Source organism: Carex rostrata, chromosome 7, assembly GCF_964058835.1.
Source record: "Carex rostrata chromosome 7, lpCarRost1.2, whole genome shotgun sequence".
In the NCBI taxonomy this organism is placed as follows: domain Eukaryota; kingdom Viridiplantae; phylum Streptophyta; class Magnoliopsida; order Poales; family Cyperaceae; genus Carex; species Carex rostrata.
The window spans coordinates 11,007,603-11,025,244 of NC_135924.1; the positions used below are offsets into that span (position 1 = coordinate 11,007,603).

At 35.4% G+C, this 17,642-nt stretch overlaps 3 protein-coding genes across 6 annotated transcripts; all 3 read right to left on the reverse strand.

Annotated features, from left to right (window-relative positions):
* Positions 1 to 37: 37 nt before the first annotated feature.
* Positions 38 to 3,697, reverse strand: LOC144556495 (Sept9 (DUF616)). 2 transcript variants are annotated; one of them, XM_078304863.1, is made up of 7 exons: positions 3,228 to 3,697; positions 2,734 to 2,904; positions 2,455 to 2,526; positions 2,023 to 2,219; positions 1,427 to 1,842; positions 880 to 1,064; positions 38 to 529 (listed from the first exon to the last, which is right to left on the reverse strand). In XM_078304863.1, exons 1-7 carry the CDS (start codon positions 3,304 to 3,306, stop codon positions 156 to 158), a joined length of 1,494 nt encoding a protein of 497 aa, XP_078160989.1. In that variant the 5' UTR covers positions 3,307 to 3,697; the 3' UTR covers positions 38 to 155. The 2 variants fall into 2 exon arrangements, with proteins under 2 accessions (XP_078160989.1, XP_078160990.1); XM_078304864.1 differs by lacking the exon at positions 2,455 to 2,526.
* Positions 3,698 to 6,013: 2,316 nt separating this feature from the next.
* Positions 6,014 to 9,589, reverse strand: LOC144556781 (Zim17-type zinc finger protein). The gene is made up of 4 exons (XM_078305223.1): positions 9,337 to 9,589; positions 9,165 to 9,259; positions 8,292 to 8,543; positions 6,014 to 6,366 (listed from the first exon to the last, which is right to left on the reverse strand). The coding sequence occupies exons 1-4, from the start codon at positions 9,434 to 9,436 to the stop codon at positions 6,208 to 6,210; spliced, it is 606 nt and encodes a 201-aa protein (XP_078161349.1). The 5' UTR covers positions 9,437 to 9,589; the 3' UTR covers positions 6,014 to 6,207.
* Positions 9,590 to 12,085: 2,496 nt separating this feature from the next.
* LOC144557407 (uncharacterized) lies at positions 12,086 to 15,518 on the reverse strand. 3 transcript variants are annotated; one of them, XM_078305974.1, is made up of 5 exons: positions 15,257 to 15,518; positions 14,922 to 15,173; positions 14,272 to 14,409; positions 13,437 to 14,078; positions 12,086 to 12,787 (listed from the first exon to the last, which is right to left on the reverse strand). In XM_078305974.1, the coding sequence occupies exons 1-5, from the start codon at positions 15,368 to 15,370 to the stop codon at positions 12,512 to 12,514; spliced, it is 1,422 nt and encodes a 473-aa protein (XP_078162100.1). In that variant the 5' UTR covers positions 15,371 to 15,518; the 3' UTR covers positions 12,086 to 12,511. The 3 variants fall into 3 exon arrangements, with proteins under 3 accessions (XP_078162100.1, XP_078162102.1, XP_078162101.1); XM_078305976.1 differs by having other exon boundaries at positions 14,922 to 15,176; positions 15,257 to 15,414; XM_078305975.1 differs by lacking the exon at positions 14,922 to 15,173 and having other exon boundaries at positions 15,257 to 15,499.
* Between the last annotated feature and the right edge of the window lie 2,124 nt (positions 15,519 to 17,642).

Sequence of the window (17,642 nt, forward strand, 5' to 3'; positions counted from 1 at the left end):
GAAGAATACGAACTGAAAGTCCCTTTTTAAGTTCCTATGTTAATAGTTTGGACTAAAGCAATAATCATAACATACAATTAATTGAATAGTAGTTGGCCAAGATTTTTACAAGACCTCGTAAGAAAAAAAAAAAGAACTTCCAAACAACAAAAAGATCAGCCTGCTGGTGATGACCTAGTAACTGGTGGCAGTTTCACCGAGGTGAGGTCACCCGGGTACGGCAGCCAAAGCCCTAAACCTGCTTTACTTTCCTTCAATTCACTATTATTCCCTTTAAATTCATCGAGGGACTTGACCCATTCAACTTTGGACGAGTGCTCTCTCATGTGTCTGTGAAGTACAAACAAGGCATTGTACTCGCAATTTGGGAACATGAAGAACTTGAAAGCCTCTCCTAGCCGGTAAGCTACATAGCCAAAACTAAGCTGATCTCTTGGTGTGAGAAGGTTGACCTCATTGAACCAGAGGCAACTGAACAAATTAGTCATAGTTGTGTGTTCCCTTATCAGCACCGCACCCTCAGGCACATCTATATTTAATATGCATTATTATGAGCAAATAACAAGAGTCTTCCTTTGTTCACTTCATACTATAATATTTCTGTATGTATTGGTACCAGGAATTTGGTAGCTATGCTAGTAAAACATTTCTGTTTCAATGAAACAGGTGGAAATGCTCCATTTTTATATAAAAAAAAAAGAATTTATAATATTAGGGTTATTTGTAAAGAATTATTATCATTAGGAGGTCATTGAAGACCTATTCTGCAATAGGGACATAAATTTTTATATCAAGAAGAATATATTTGTAACTAAAAGAAGATCATTTCTTGAATTCCATAATATAGGGGCTATGCAGCGCATTTTAGAGAGGGCTCACCACCGAGTGTCCTTTTGTTTGGGCTCCAAGGTCTCATCCCCTCATAGTAGTATATTTTCATGTGGAGGTCTATCAGTGGCCGAGCATATCTCTTTCTACGCTTTATTGCATCACCTTCCTCGTATATACTCTTGTGGTGCTTATGTTGTGCCACTGCAAAAGTATGCTTCCCTCTCCATAGATACCTGCTAGTAGCATAGTTAAATTTCAAAATTTTGTAGGGTGAAAAGAATTGGTATATCTAAACAGACTTGTAATTAGGAGAGAACTTGGGGAGATATGTTAGCTTACTGTGGAGAGAAATGACAGCATATGGCACCCAACTGGTCCCAGAAACCACATATATTATCTGTTCTATTTTGGGCTTCCTGCCCCATTTTAACAGTTTAAATTATTATTCTTTGATCATTTTGCCTCATTTATGCAGAAATACAGAAAAGGAAAGGAGGGGCACTTTTGTCAATTTTTGATCTGAATAAGAAAGCGTATAAAGGATACCTTTTTGAGGGTACAATAAAATCATTCCCTTAAAATTTAAGGAACCCACCTTTCAAGAATAAGCAATGGATCAACAATAAGCTCCATCTTGCCATCAATCCAGATGCTATACCGAGCTTGCGGGAACAACCTGTGGGTCAAAATTTTGGGCACTTTGCCATTCCTTCTAGGCTCGTCAAATGGTAAATTATGCAAAGTAACAAGGCGCCAAATTCCAACCCATTTACCCCCCTCTTTATCTACTCTTATACTAGCATTTTGTTTTATAAAGTCTAAAGATACCTCATCTACAACCATAAGAAAGCAAAAAAGTTTCTTTGAACGCATGCTTATGTTTGATGGCTGTTGAGGTACATCATAGCCATCAAATATGCCTGATGCGACAACAAATTTGCATTTTTTTACAAACTTTTTGTCGGCTTCTACCATTTCACCCCCTCCACCTTTAATGAACCCACAATGTACCTGAAAAGAAATATACAAGTGAATAGAAATATTGTATTCTTTATACTCTACACGTGAAAGGTAATGCAGAAAAAGATAATATAACTGATAGAAACCTGGTACTTAACCATACAGATTGAATGGTACAGTTCAATACTGCATCTATAATTGGTACTGAAATTCTAAACTATGAAGTTCTACCTTCATCGAGCTTTTAAGCTTGAAACTCTCCTCTCTTTGTTCCCAGCTTTGATGGCCTCCAAACAAAGGAAAAGACTCTTCTTCTCCATTTTGCTTATTGTCGAATTCTAAATATGATAATTTCTTAGGAATTGTATCAGGTGTTTTCTCAGGAATTACAACAGCATTCGGGTCATCTAAAATGGGTATTGGACAACCTGTTTTGCAAATTCAAAGGAAAAGAAGAGAGATTAAAACACTAAAGAAAGAAAAGAAATCTGCTGGTGCTGTTGGCCAGACAGGTATAGCATTGCATTAGGGTGGTAAGCAAATCCGCACATAACACTAAAGATGAAGTTAAATTAAAAGAACGCTGCAGTGCAATACATAATCCTTGCTTGAAAATATAGAGAAAGTATCTTATATTAAATGAAGTCAGTTGAAAGTTCTTACGATGGAGTGGTTTTGGTGTCAGCCCCATCGAGTCTAATATTACAAGAACTTTGCTATCTTTTCTACAAAGAGCTGCACAATTACAATAATAGAACATGCATCATTTAGTAGTTAATAGAGGAAAATGTCAGGAAGAAAACAAAAATCCAAAATTTTTAGTAGCAGAACTAATTCAAAAGCTTTGTAGAGACAGTTCATGTTCAATCGTGACAAAGCCACAACATATTATCAAACTCAAAGCCTTTAAAATAGATGCTACACAGTGATGATTTGAGATACCTGAAAGGAAGCTGATAGAAGAATGGCAAGACCAAAGGTGAAACAGCAATGCAAAGAGAATAAGCAATACCCATATAATTGAACCTACAAACACTAATCTGACAAATCCATTTCTCCAACTTATTCTCGCCGGGTCTCCCTTACCAGAAGAGAAAGTATCTGTTTCGTCATCTGTTCAACAGCAAATTTAACAGCATAAGCACTTAAGCAGTTGTGCAGAAACACTTAATAATTCATTCTTCCATCCTTAATCATTATTTTGAGGATTTTGCGGGGATTGAGGCTCAATGGAACCTCAAACAGAAAGTTTGCAAAGGTTTCCCGAATGCTAAAAGGGGATAAGATGAAATTAGGAGATTTGAAAGGAAATTTGACATCCACATTTTTTTTTCCAATTCCAAAAAGTTCATTGCTAACTGGTACCATCCAAAGTTTCATAAATCCTTTCTCCACTTGGTTAAAGTGTAAGAAATGCAAATTCTCTTCAAACTGACCTTTGGCGCGAGATTTCTGATCGGCCCGATCAGACTTTCGGTATGCCCTCAGGAAGAGAGATCGCGCTTGTGCTTCCATTCTTTGGATTCACTTTTCTTTCATATGTTATGTGAAACTTGAGAAGTTAAACGGGAAACGCCTCCCCTTTTGTCGAAATATTCCTCTTCAAGATGACTCACACTCTGATCGAAATCATATCAAATGAGATCTCAATTCAGTTCAATCGAAAAGAATTCAGTAGAGATGATTCAAAACTGAACTCTGCTGGTCGAAAAGTACTACACACTCAAACCCTAGTTAGAATTTCAACAAATCCAGCTCTATACAAAACAAATCTCGAAACAGAAGGGTGATTGGGAGAGGGAGGGAGGAAGCGAGAGAGAAAGAGGCAGCGACGCTAAGCGCGAAGAAGGTAAAATGGGGGCAGCGAGAGCCAAATTCTATGCTTGGCTGTGTGAGCGAAAGAAAGAAAAAATGATGTTTACGCTTGGCGAGTCTGTATCCACCCAGGTACCGGAGGTGCAATTGAAAAACATGGACGGTCCAGATCAATATCAAACTCAATCCGGTGCATGTTGAGGACTTGAGGCTGTAGGGGTCTGCTTTGAGATTCGTTCCAAGTGAAATGAACAGTATAGATTCACCACTTGCACCTCAGGTACCTGGGGTGATGCGGATTCACGATTGGCTGTGTTCAGCACTTCAGCGAAAGAAAGAAAACGAAAAAAAAATGGGGCAGCGCGCCTTGAACAAGCATCCTCTCCATTACTGTAAAAGATTCTCTTCACTTTACGGTTTAAGATTAACTCCCAGACGCTTTAGGATCGGGCTAGCGCAGGGTGTAGACTTTGAGATTCGTGCCAACTTAAAAAGAACGGTCCAGATTCACTAATTGTAAAAAGATACCTTATTACAGTACCGGGGAGGATGTGAATTCGCGCGGCTTTGGAAAGGTTCTACTAACTCAAGGCTGTAAAAAACAGCCGTTTAACTCGACATTGGTTGTGAACTTGTGATCAACCAGTTAGGAATCGTCCGTTTTATATTTATACGGTAGATGGTTTTTTTTTTTTCTATATTTATTTATTATATATATTTTACTTTGTTTTGTTTTGTTTGAGTTTTTTTAAATAATAATTTTATAAAATTATATTAATTAATAATAAAATTAAGTTAAAATAAATTTATTTGATAAGTTTAATGAGTTAAATTAATTATTTTTATAATTACAACTATATGTACATAATTTTAATGAAAATATAAAATTATTCGTAAAATTTTGATTTATTAGTCTCATACTAATTAATCTCTTGAGTTTTAACTTTAATAAGCACATACTATTACTAGTATCATACCCGTGCGTTGCAACGGGACATATTATAAGAAACAAATATATCAATGAAATAAATAATTATCTAAAAATTAAAACACATGTTAATAGAAAATTTATATGATTATGTATTTTTAATTAACTTTAATCGTGATCTCTGATAACAATTTGATGATGTGATGATTTTTTTATGTTTAAGTACCAATGATATCAAATAATAGCTCGATTCGAATCTAATATCAAATATCATACAACAATTCAATATCAACATATAATATGATATCAAAAAACATAAATAAAAAGTGTTGTCGTGTGTACGTATAGGATATATACACACACACGCACATTATAAGAAAAATATATATTCACACACACGTTCCAATTTATATTTTTCTTTGTTTCCAATTTAGAACAAACACACACACACACACATTGATATATTCTATATCGGAAATATATTCTAAATTGCCCACACCAATATGTATAGAAACAAAGAAAGAGAAATAAGGAAATAAAAAAAATGATTTCCATTGTGATCCGTATAGAAACGAAGAAGTAAGGAAACAATAAATAAGAAAATGGAATGTAGAGTCTTCTCAGTTGAAGATGAAAAATATGGAAACAAAAAAAATAAGGAAACGGATAAATATATCGCTAAATTTCAGAATTTATTCAATTTTAATTGTAACGTATCGTGTGGCAGCATATGTGGTGGGTATGTTTTTAACTAAATTTAGACTTCTATACATAAAACAGATGCATTTAATCAAAAGAAGACAAAATATGTATTGGAGAGTTGAGATCAAATCCGAAGTTTCATCTCTCAATCGTAACCGTTGGCGGATCGGACACCCAACGTGCTTAATAATAGAATAGAGAAATAGAGATTTACAATACTTATTAAATCTGAACCGTTCAACAAAACGAATGATGGAGATGCCAAAATTTGAGTTATTTTAGGGAATTCGGATTCAACTTCCTATTCGTTGGATCTTGCTTTGTTTCTGAATCTCTCTTTCCACAAGCGCGCGTACATAATAGAGTGAGAGAGGTCAGATGTAGGAGTTCAGATCCAGTGAAGTGAACTCAATCTTTGCGTTTTAAATTGGGACCATTCGATTTGTATCCGTGATAATCTATCCAAAGTAGAACGCACACATCTCAAGAGATGAATTCGAATCACGAAACAATCTCAATTGACGGATTCAAATCAGACGGTCTCGATTCAAAACTCAAAGATTGGGTTACTTTAGGAGATCCGAACCCCAGATGTAGTAGGTAAGTTGAGCTGAAAAAAAAAATAGAAGTTTTGATTACTGTAACAAATGAATAGTTCGAATTCAGTTCAGCGGAATTTCACATTTTATTTGCGTGACAAAATCTAGCTAATTCTCAAAAAATCTTAAAACATTGGGCTTTAGCCAAGCTTGTAAAAAGGAAACATCAAATTGTTGTGTGCAAAATTCTCATTTCAAACAGACTAATACGCTAAAGACATTATATATTACATATTTATATATACATCTGTTCAGATAAGTTAAGAATATACATGAACCAGAACACACGACAATTATTGAAATTACATTATTATTTATAAACAAGAGATCCTAGAATAGAGAGATCAATTTGGAGTATGCAAAGCATCTCTCTCAAAGTTTCGGGAATGCGTTATCATCATCTTCCTCTCCTCCAATGAAGCCGAAACTGGAACTTCCGTTGTAGCGAAAGCTAGGGTTTACATAACATTTCATCTCGTGGAAAAGGTTCAAATTATCTACCAGCTTGTGGAAAATGTTGCAACCACAGCACTGCATGAAAATAAAAAAAATAAAACCATGTTTAATGTAATTATTATAAGACGAGAACAGCAAGAGTAGGGATAAAGATATCCATTAAGGTTATTAGTATCTGGAATTGAAACTACAATAATCATGGTGTAATACTGGACAAGCAAGTCTGGTACAGCAGCAATTGCTTATCTGTTGCAGTCCAATTCTTATTTTCTTGCAACATTTCTTGTGCTTCATGAATATATTCAGGATCACTAAAAAAGATTTCTGCTCAGACGCTCGACTTCCCTCTATATATTAAGTTCTCCCTTGATCTGACTTCCAGAGATGCTAATGATAGGTGGCAGCTAAGTACAAGCCAAGAAAACCACCAAAATCCAAACAAAAAAAACTCTGCAAATTAAAGGATAGTTTGAAGGATCCAGAAGCAAAGGTCGTTAATCTATTTAACAGTTTCCAGCGAAGAACTCTGTGTGCGCACACACGTGTGGCATATGTGTGCATACGCATGCCAGTGTGTGCCTAAAAAGGCAGTCTTTATAGGTTCTCGCTCCAACAATGAAAAATATTCCTGCTCAAAATCCCTACTTTTCCACCTGCAGCTGTGGTCATTAATTATGTTTTTTTTTCTTGTTCTTCTATCCTTCTTCCACTTCTGTTCCGACCAATAGAAAAAGAATCCAACTCTTATAAATGTCATAAGAAAATATCTTCTGAGTACCAAATGGAAGGGGAAGTGAAACCACAACTCACGAGTCCTAGCAAAATGGTCAAATATAAACTATTTCCTTTTTAGGAACAATAGTTAGCAATTTAGCATGTTAAAAAAAATTTGCTATGATTATCTAGAAAAAGCCTGCCATACTTCCGTACTGCATGAATTCTTGATGAAATAAGCTAAAATTTGCTCCAAATATAATGCATGACCAGGAATGATTTCCAAATTCACACTCCTTTTGGTCAATGATTCAGGGTTAAATATTTTACCTTTATTAATGCATTATATTAACAACATAAGATATGATAAAGCAAATATGTGTCAGTTCATTTTACTTTTCTTTCACACTTATGGTATTAAGCTAGTTCTATAAGTTGGCTGCCAAGACATAAATCGATTAATTGTTATTTTAATTTTCGAAAAAATTAATAACCAAAATGTAGGATATGCTTTTATTGAAAAATGGAACCTAGACTCTACTCTCTAGTCTGGCTATTCATCATCAATAAATAAGTTGCACATGCTTGGAAAAATAAATTATAGAATGCCATTAACAAACTCTTTTCCATTGTCCTATGTTAAACTAAGCAAGAATAGCTTAAAGTCTATCATTGTTGCTAGACAAGCAAACAAATATATGCTGCAAGGGAAATCAACAAGGAGATAGGTGTTAAGCTTCTGGAAAATTAAGTGATAGAACTCCTAGGTGCTAGCAAAGGAATTGTTTGGAACACTAAAGTTCCAGTCTCACTTTTGGTTCAACCAAGAGTTTGAAATCAGGGACTCCGACTCCTCTTAGCTGCCAACTAATTAGATAAATGTATACAGTTTATCCACCTATTAAAGATCTCTTTTTCTGCTCTTAGTAGTGACAGATGCTATGTCAGGATAAGCCCTTTTTCTGTTAATTTCCTCCCAGATGAATCAGCAGAGGATACACACCCAAATTTGAGGACACACAGATCTTAAGAGTACTATGACAGTCAGTTCAAATAGGTACCACCAGTTTTTTTCCTGAACCTGAAAAACTTGCTTGGAAATTGGTACAGAACCAATGAAGTACATATTAATCAATAGAACCTAATTTTACCTCAATTCGTCATAGAACCAACCAAAAAACCAACAACCTACATACTATTCGATGGAACACTAATCAAACGACAAAAACAAAACAAATGACATATGGAATTGAAATTTGATACTATAGTATAGTGCAAGTTTGGACCTGAACAAACACAGTGCCATCAGTGTAGGCATGGGGGTTGATGGCACGTGTTGTGCGCTGGCCGCACACATTGCATGTGAAGGCAACCCGCATCCTCCGACGAGGTGATTTGGTGAAGAGGGACCACGGGAAGGTTGACACCATCTGGTTGGTGGAGTCTGACTCAGCCGGTGTCGGCGGGCCCTCCATTCCTGATCCAGTTGTCCAGCCTCGGCCAGTTGCTGCACTTAGCACCAATCCCATTGCCGCATCCTATCCACCAAAAAGAAAATAGTCTTACATTTTTAGTGATATTCCCTTGTTCTTTTCTCATGTCATATTGCAGTAAACCGTTATGAATTGTTCCTCATAATTAATTATTTTAGCTCCCAATATTAAATTATCAGGGAGGGGAGAGCAGGAGTTAAAAAACTTGCTTCTGAATCATATCACAAGGGCCTACAAGGAAAGGAACAGTTTGGATTGTGTAAAAATTGTATAACCCAATTTCAGATCCTTTCCAATTTACGTAGACAAAATTGTAGAATCTCAGGGATCTTGCCGACCCTTTTGGATAACAATAGAGCTAACCAATCTGAAGTGTCTAATCCGAAAATGGATGGTCTGAATGTGCCTTGAACTCTGCAATTGCATGGTACAATTGAAGAGGATGAATTTCTCAATTTCAGGGCGCTAACTCCCTCTAGAAATGTTCTTTCTAGAACTACAGCCAATTATGCTAGTTTTCACCACATGAACCGTATGGGATTCAGTACTAGTATCAGGTAACAATACAACTAGTACTATTAGTCTATTATCGAGTAAATAAACATTTTAGATGTACTTGTCAGACTGATGTTAGCTCTCAAATTTATGCATGCAATTGAAGAGTACCTTGGAGAGGGGGGAGATGGAGAGTTGGCGATTGAATACAGGCACGATGTCTGTGGTTTTTGACTCCGAGTGAAGATCCGGATCATCTTTTTTATCTGAAAATATATGGAGAAAACATAAATCAGCGATCATTTGGAAAGACGATAGATCAGAGAGAGTGAGAGAGAATTACTCTTGGAGGAGATCGGGAGGAGAGAAGAAGCGCGCTTTCCGAGGTTAATTCGATTGGGAGAGAAGAGAGAGAGAGGCGAGGGTGCACCAATGGCTTCCATTTTGCCCGAGAGATACGGGGAGGAAGAGGGGGAGAGAGAACTGAGATTTTTCTTTCCTTCTTTGCCCTGCTGGGTATTTATTGTGTCCAGAAAGAGTCCGGTTGGAAACGGAAAGGTTAATGCAACTTGTCTCCATTTTGGACCAAACTGTTGTTTTCCTTCTTTGTAGAGTAGAAAAAATCTATAAAAATAACATTTCAGCTGAAATCTTAGACTATGTTACACAAATACTTTATTAAAGAAAATAAAAGAGACAGAAAGAAAGAAAAAAAAAATCAGGTTCACCACTTCTGCATTTTAAATAAGACAATAATACAGAGCTCATTTTGTTTCTATTAAAATTTGCAATTTTAAAGCAAGTAACCTGGTGTGATTGGATCTGTTCACACATTCACTCTCTTTATTTTCCATCACGTAATCTTTATTGAAACAAGTTCTTAACAGTTGTTTTGATGGAAATTTTTTCTTTCACAGCTATATTAGATTTTTTTTTTACAACAATTATTAACGGAGCTTTTTTGAAATACAACTGACTACTAAAAATATTGTATGGAAATTATGTATATCAATTATTAATTTATTATAGATCATGGTGAATTGTTTGACAATAAATTGTAATCCAAATGAAATAAATCGCGGAATTTGCAAAAGTTTTAAAAAATTTAATTGATACGAAAATGATTCTTTTTTATACCATTAGTATTTTCTGAAAATAAAGTATAATTCTTACATTAACAATCGATAATAACAAATCAGTCCATGTTAATTCAACTTCTAAATTTTATATTTATATTATTTATAGTATATGTTGTTTTCTCATTTATTAATTTAATATTTTATCACTTATAAACGATTATAACTCTATAGTAATATTCAATTGATTTTCGTATAAAAGATTTTTTACTCAATTTGTCAATCATAACATGTACAGTCTACAGATGTATTTATATTTTTAGTAGTGTAATTATAACAATTTTATATAAAAAAATAGAATAAGTTATCATTAATTCAAAATACATGGTAAATAAGTTTTAGAATTTCAAGAAAACCTGTCTTTAAAATATATAATATTTTTAAGAAAGAAAATCTTCGACATAAAAATAAAGTAGTTGGGTTTGTGGTCTGTAAAATTTTTAAAAAAATTTAAAGAGACATCGCCTAACTAAATCAAGCTGGTTATGGGTTTTTTTTATTGCTCTCTAAACTAGTTTAAAAATATTTAAAAATATATTGGCTTCAGTATAGACAGCTAATTGCTAAATACAAAAGCCACGAAGATGTCCAGTTTTTCAGGAATGGAGAAATTTGTAGCGAGCGTAGATAAAATGAACGGATGGGAATTTAAGGATCATGGAAAAACAAAACAAAACGACAAGGCGATAACGGTGGTCAAAATACCCGAAACTTTTATTAATACCCTTCTCAAAAAAAAAAAAATAAACAAAAAAACATTTTTTTTCTGAAGAATTCGAAATATATTCAGGTCACAATGATAATTGATGTCTCTATTCTTAGAAGCTGCCAATTATCATTGCGGTCCCTTTAATTTTTCTTTTTTTTAAAAAAAATAATAAGTTTTGTTTTAGTTTATGTGTTTATTTTGTTGTAGTATATGTTAAAAAAATAATAGATGTGAGTTTATTTTGTTTATTTTGTCAGAATATTAATGTCATAATGATCTTGATCTAATTCCAAATTCTAACAAATAACAGTCTGAATTCTCAAATAATCAATACCAGGCATTATTGGAATTACATCAACATGCCCGAGACTATAATAAACCCCATTAGAACCTTGTAAAATCTCACAACCAGTGTAAATGGATACCATAAGACTCATTTCGAGCCAATTACACACAAATCTAAAATTAAAAATTAACTAAATTAATTATTAATATACTAAAAATATAAATAAAATTTAAAAAAAAAACTGATGAGAAGAGAAGAGAGAGTTGTCTGAGGAGAGAGAATGAGTGAAGATGAGAAATTAAATCCTGCCTCTAAAATCAAATATATAGAAAAAAATGGGCCACAACGATACATGGCAGCCTCCAAAAATAGAACTGCCAATTATCATTACAGCCTATTTCGAATTCCTCATAAAAAGGGAATTTTTTTTTTAGAAGGGTATTAATAAAAATTTCGGTCAAAATACAGACAATATTGTGGCTTAGCCCGTAAAAGTAATCTGTATTTGTATGGCTGTATGGGAAAAAATGCCTAACATCAATATTCAGTAAAGTTTTGAATTGATATTTTAATTAATTAACTCTTTTCTATTAATTATTCTTGTCCCATTTTCCTTTTGTGCTTGGTTTTCTTGCCATTGAAATTTAAAAAAGATTTAAAATTAGGAAACCGGATTTTATTCTTGTCCCATTTATTAATTCTGACAAATAACCAAACAATGAAAATCACTTCTCAGTATTAGTAAGGTACAACTCTAATTGTGCCAGCATCCTTCAGCAGTTAAAAATTTAAGCAGAAGACACCGGAATCTCACTCAATTTTAAGTGTAAGATTTTCAGATTGGTTAAATTTGAAAGCACCAATTAACATGTTCATAATTATACAAAATCCAACGTATTAGAGATCCATTAAAATCCGAAAACAGTTCACTCTTAGTGAAGATTTCAGGTGCAATGATGTAGAGAAAAATTTGTTTTGGAAAAACCATGCAATTAATCAGGCAACCCATCTTACAAAACTCGAATTCACTAGAAAAAAGAAAATCACAGGACATACTGTATCCGCTACATCCACCTATAAATTGAATTCGTATCCTCTGGGGAATCCAAGGAAATCCTTTGAGTTAATGAATCTCGACCATCCAATCTGTTTTAAGATTCGTGCATACTAGATCTGTACTAATATTAAAGGCCCCTCTATGTTATAAGCATGGATCGGATTGGCTCCGTTTAAAATTAGACAGTTGAGATTCATTAACTCAAAAGATTCCCTTTTGAGTTAATGCAGAGGATACGCATTCCTATAAATTGAGCAGAAGGGAATAATGGAGACTTAAGGATATTAACAAGGCTTAATTCTATCCTAATTGCCCTATTGCATCTCATCTTCAGATATAAAAACCCACCTTACCTGTACCAGCACCAGCACCACCATCATCATCATCATTACCACTATCATCATCATCATCCTCATCATCATCATCATCATCATCATTGTGATCGTGATCATGGTCGTGGCCATCACTGTCCTCATCATAATTGTCATTCTCATCATACAGAGATGAAGAGGAACCGTCTTCATCGTTCACCAAAGAAAGAAACAAGTTGCTGTATTCACCATCACTGCTTGAATAACTATCCATTGTTTCAGCAGCCATCTCAACCTTCACAAAAGGACCATTTTGTCAATCAAAGGTTATAAATGAAATACTTGGAGGGTAATCCATATTTTTCTCAATCCATGCAAATGATCAGGGTTTTGAGATGAAAACCGCACCAGAATGCTATTATTATGTATTCATGTCTCCCCTCAAGTTCTATCCATATTTTGGGCTAGAATTAAATTTACTACATGTGAGCTAATTATAATAATTTAACCACATTTAAGAGCTTTAGCTTCTAGAGCAAATTGTCCATTTATAGGAGCATTTGCAGTGAAAGTTTAAACAGAATAAACAAAGTGAGAAATAACAAATACTCCCATCAAATATCATCATATCATTTAAGTGGAAATAAAAATCAACATGAATAAAATTTCTTTTAACGAGTAACATAAGATACCTTTAGGTTATGCAAGGACACACGGGTAATTTCTCTTTGTTTTGAGCTTCAGATTTTCAAAAGTAAAACATATTGGACCTTATTTATATTTCACTAACTCAAAGCTGAGAAATAAATAATAATCAGGTTGTGCCCTTGACCCACGAAACCTCTAAAAATCTGTGAACCCTTAGAATTCCAGTCACCACTACACAACAGCACCCAAAAAATGAGAAATGCATACATAAAAATAAATAAAAGACACAAGCATACCTCTTTCTTGCTGTGCTCACATTCGAAGGATTGTGGGCTCCACACCTTCACATCCTTGTCAATCCCACTGGTTGCAAGTACTGAAACTAAAGGATGAGGCTCAATGCAATTTACCACAAATCTATCCCCCTTCAAGGCCCGTAAAATCACTCCATCCCTCTTTCTCCATATAAAAGCATGACCTGAATCAGACCCACTGGTCACATACTCACAACTAGGCCCAAGAAAATAAACCCCCTTCACTGTTTTCCTGTTTGAGTGCCCTTCATAAACCTTTAGTTCAGATCTGTCAGAATTGTTGAAACCAGACACCTGCTCTCTGGGGAAAAGGTAGATATCATTGCGGGAATAAGATATTAGCAATTCGCCCGTGTTGGAATAAGCCAGTCCTGTAATTCCATCCGCATTGCTGCTTGATATTTGGGTTGGTGATACGCGGCCAACCTGGCTATTTGAAGGTGTTGAATCACTGCCACCCCACTTGCGGATATCATAGATGTGAGCAAATTTTTCAGTTCCAGCCACTGCCAAAAGATTAGGGTTTGTGGGGTCTATTGCAATAGCATACAACTCAACAACATAGCCAGATGAGTCAATGATGCTGCTGAAGAGATTTGTAGGTTCATTTGTTCTCAGATCAAACTGTAAATAAAAACAAAACTTAGAAATGGAGCCTCCATGTTTTAGTTTACCATAGGATCGTAACTCTACAGTATGAATTCACATGTAGCCTGGCCTAATTAGTGCAGATAAGTAGTTAACAACAGTTGCATACATAACTTTAGGAAATGGAACATAAAGGGACTGTGAATAGGATATTAGAGTAATAACTGACATGTGTCACGAGCCCTAATTCTGAGCAGGCATAAAATGTATTGGCGCTTCCCGGCTCAATGGCCATTTTATGAACAATTCCCAATTGCTTGGCGAGCACCTTTACAGTTGCACCATCTGACAGATGAATATGCCTCACCTAATTTTTTTAAATAAAGAAAAAAAAATAGATAATTGAAACAACTGAGAATAATCCAGCAAATTTTGATACCAACAACTGTTACCAGATATAGTAATGGTACATGTTAGATGCGGCATCACCCTAACTACATTAAAACATCAAACATATAGCAAAAGAATGATTCAGGAATGTCAATTTAACCCGCAGACAACCCAAATTTATGTGCATCACTTAAGTAATCAAACAGATATTAGTTTATACATTTTAAGTAAATATTACCAACAAAGATGTTTTGCAGTGATTTTTCAGATGCTGTGAATTTTACTTTAAAAGTTTGAATGCCAGCAAAAGTATAAGCTAGTATCTTGATTTCTTGAATAATGTTGGCTGGACCAAAATTTACCCCAACCATACTGGTAAGGCAGTTGCATTGGCAACAGAAAACCTTACGGACCAATAAGCATCCATACTAGATGCTATTTTTAACACACAAAAAAATAAAAAGTTCCAATTATCAAATATTCACTAACCTGCCCATCAGCAGAACAAGTTATTATGCTACTGTCATTACTCCATGGCATGAATTGTGCATTGAGAATGTTGTCATCATGGCCAGTATGGAAAGAAAATTTGGATGAACCAACTTGCCAATCCCATAGAATTATTTTCCGATCATCAGCACCTGACAGGAGAATATTTCCATCTGTGCTGAAGCACAAGGTGTTCACACAGCCTAGGTGCTCTTTAAGCCTCCTTTCAATCACTATACTCCTAATAATTCCCTACTAAGAGAAAAAAACACCCAAAATATAAGACTGAAGAAAAAACAGGAAAAAAAAAAAACAGCAATTCAACGAACGCTCACCTCTGAAGCACGAACTGAATCGGCGAAGGTTCGAGGGGAAATACTACCGACCTCCCTTTTCCACAAGTTGGCGATACCTCTCCTAGTATCATTCCTTGGGCTGATGCCTTTCATCCCCGCACTACGCCTTAGTGCCTGGAAGGTGTCTGATGAAATGCCAGAGAGGCGAATATAAGATCGGATTTTTATAAAGGATCATAGGAAAAGACGAAGTAGAGCCAATCCGGCGCGGTAGTTATCATATATCAGAATTTAGAGAGAAGGGGTAACAATGGAGGAATTCACATCCCCTCAGGTTACCGGACTGAGTACAATTGAATCAGACGGCCCAAAATTGTTCTATTTAACTTGACACGAATCTCAAAGCACAAATAATCCTGCCCCTCTGTCATCCCGAATCCCGACCGGATGAGAATAAATCTGAACCGTCCGTTTCAATTGTGTTGAGTCAGGTACCGGCAAGATATGGATCAATGGAGAACGTGGTAAGCGTCGGTGAATTCGGATCACCTAAAGTAACTCAAAATTTGAGTTACTTTCCGAACCGTCCGATCAATTAGTTCGTAATCGTAACGAGCGAATGATCCAATTCTGATCCGGCGGTCCTGATCTTAATTCAAATTTTGAGGTACTTCAAGGAACCTGACTCATAGTCGGTTGGTTTCTGTTTTGGGCTTGAACTCTTTTTGTCCAAGTGGGTCCGGACAAGTCGAGTCAATTTGGGTTTGATATGGATTCGGTTCGACTTCCGTCTAGTTTCGTTGTAGTACAGGGTCAGGTCCAGATCTATGACCTGTTGCCAATCATCTTTTTATTTCTAACATTAAAGAGCTGTTCGGCAACACATGAATGATTAAATAATCCGTGCTAAGGCGAGATATTTCAGTAAGCTAAAGAAAGAGACAAGATATTAAAATAGCTAAAGAAAGCTAAAAAAAGGAGAGAATGTATCTTAAAAAAAAAAGCAGGGAATTAAGATCCAAACAAAAAGAGATTAAAGGAGGTTGTTTTAATTCTCACTAAGGAATCGATATTCGGTAAACTTAAGCGACTAAGGAAGCTAAATGAGACTTATTTAGCCTTAAGGAGGCTTAAAAAGACCTTCACCGAACAACACCTAAAAAAATTAAAAAAATTAAGAGTAAAGATGTTGTCCCCCTTGAATCTGTCCCCCTAACAACCTTTTTTGTTCCCTCACGTGGTCAAAACCCACCCTCTTCAATCTTCTCTTAGAAAGAAAGAAAAAATTCAGCACAACTCAAAACTCACCATATTCTTCTCCTCTACTACTGGCCACCATCTACCCACGCCGACAGTTGTGATGGCAGTCGAGATTCGGCGAGGCGAGCGTGGTGCACCGTCGAGATCCGGCGAGGAGAGCGTGGTGCACCGTCGAGATCCAACAAAGAGAATGTGGTGCACCGTCGAGATCCGACGAGGAGAGCATGGTGCACCGTCAAGATTCGGCAGGGAGAGCGTGGTGCACCATTTGAGGGGGTCCATGCTAGCCCAGCAAAGATTGTCACAGTGGAACATATGAATATTTTATTAGTTAGATATGAATATTTTTATTTGTTAGATATGCATACTTCATGTTAGATATGAATACTTCTTGGAAGAGGTGGGGTAAGAGACGAATCTGACTTTTGAATGTTGAATTGTATAAATTATTTCGAACATGTATGAATACTTCATTTGTTAGATATGAATATTTTGTTTGTTAGATATGCATTCATGTTATTAGATATGAATATTTCTTAGAAGAGGTGTTCAAGAAGAAGGGTCTAACTTTGAATTGTATAAATTATTTCAAACATGTATGAATACTTCATTAGTTAGATATTAATATTTCATTTGTTAGATATGCATGAAGAAGGGTCTAACTTTGAATTTTGAATTGTATAAATTATTTCAAACATGTATGAATACTTCATAATCGTCAGTGTGAATACTTCATTTGTTTAGATATTAATACTTCTTTAGTTAGATATGAATAATATATAGATTTGTTGTAGTGGTCTTCAATCTTGACAAATGTCGCTTTCAGACAGTTGCGGTCCCCAATCTAGGCTGTCAGAAGACGTCAACGGCCCCCCTAATCGTTACTGGTCCCCTCCAGCTTGTGTTTACATATGACGAATGGTTCTGATAATAAGTATGAATACTATACATTCGTAGGTATGATGAATACTATATGTTTTGACTATTAACTCAGAGTATAAATATCTCCATATCAGATGTTGGAGTCAGTTAGTGGTCCCCTGTCAAAAGTTGTTTGTCTTTTAGTGCGGGGGACATTTAGGGAACTGATATAGGGGTACTGTTAGTCGTCCCCAAAAATTAAACTGTCGGCTTATTTCGGAAGACGTTGAGACATAGACCGACA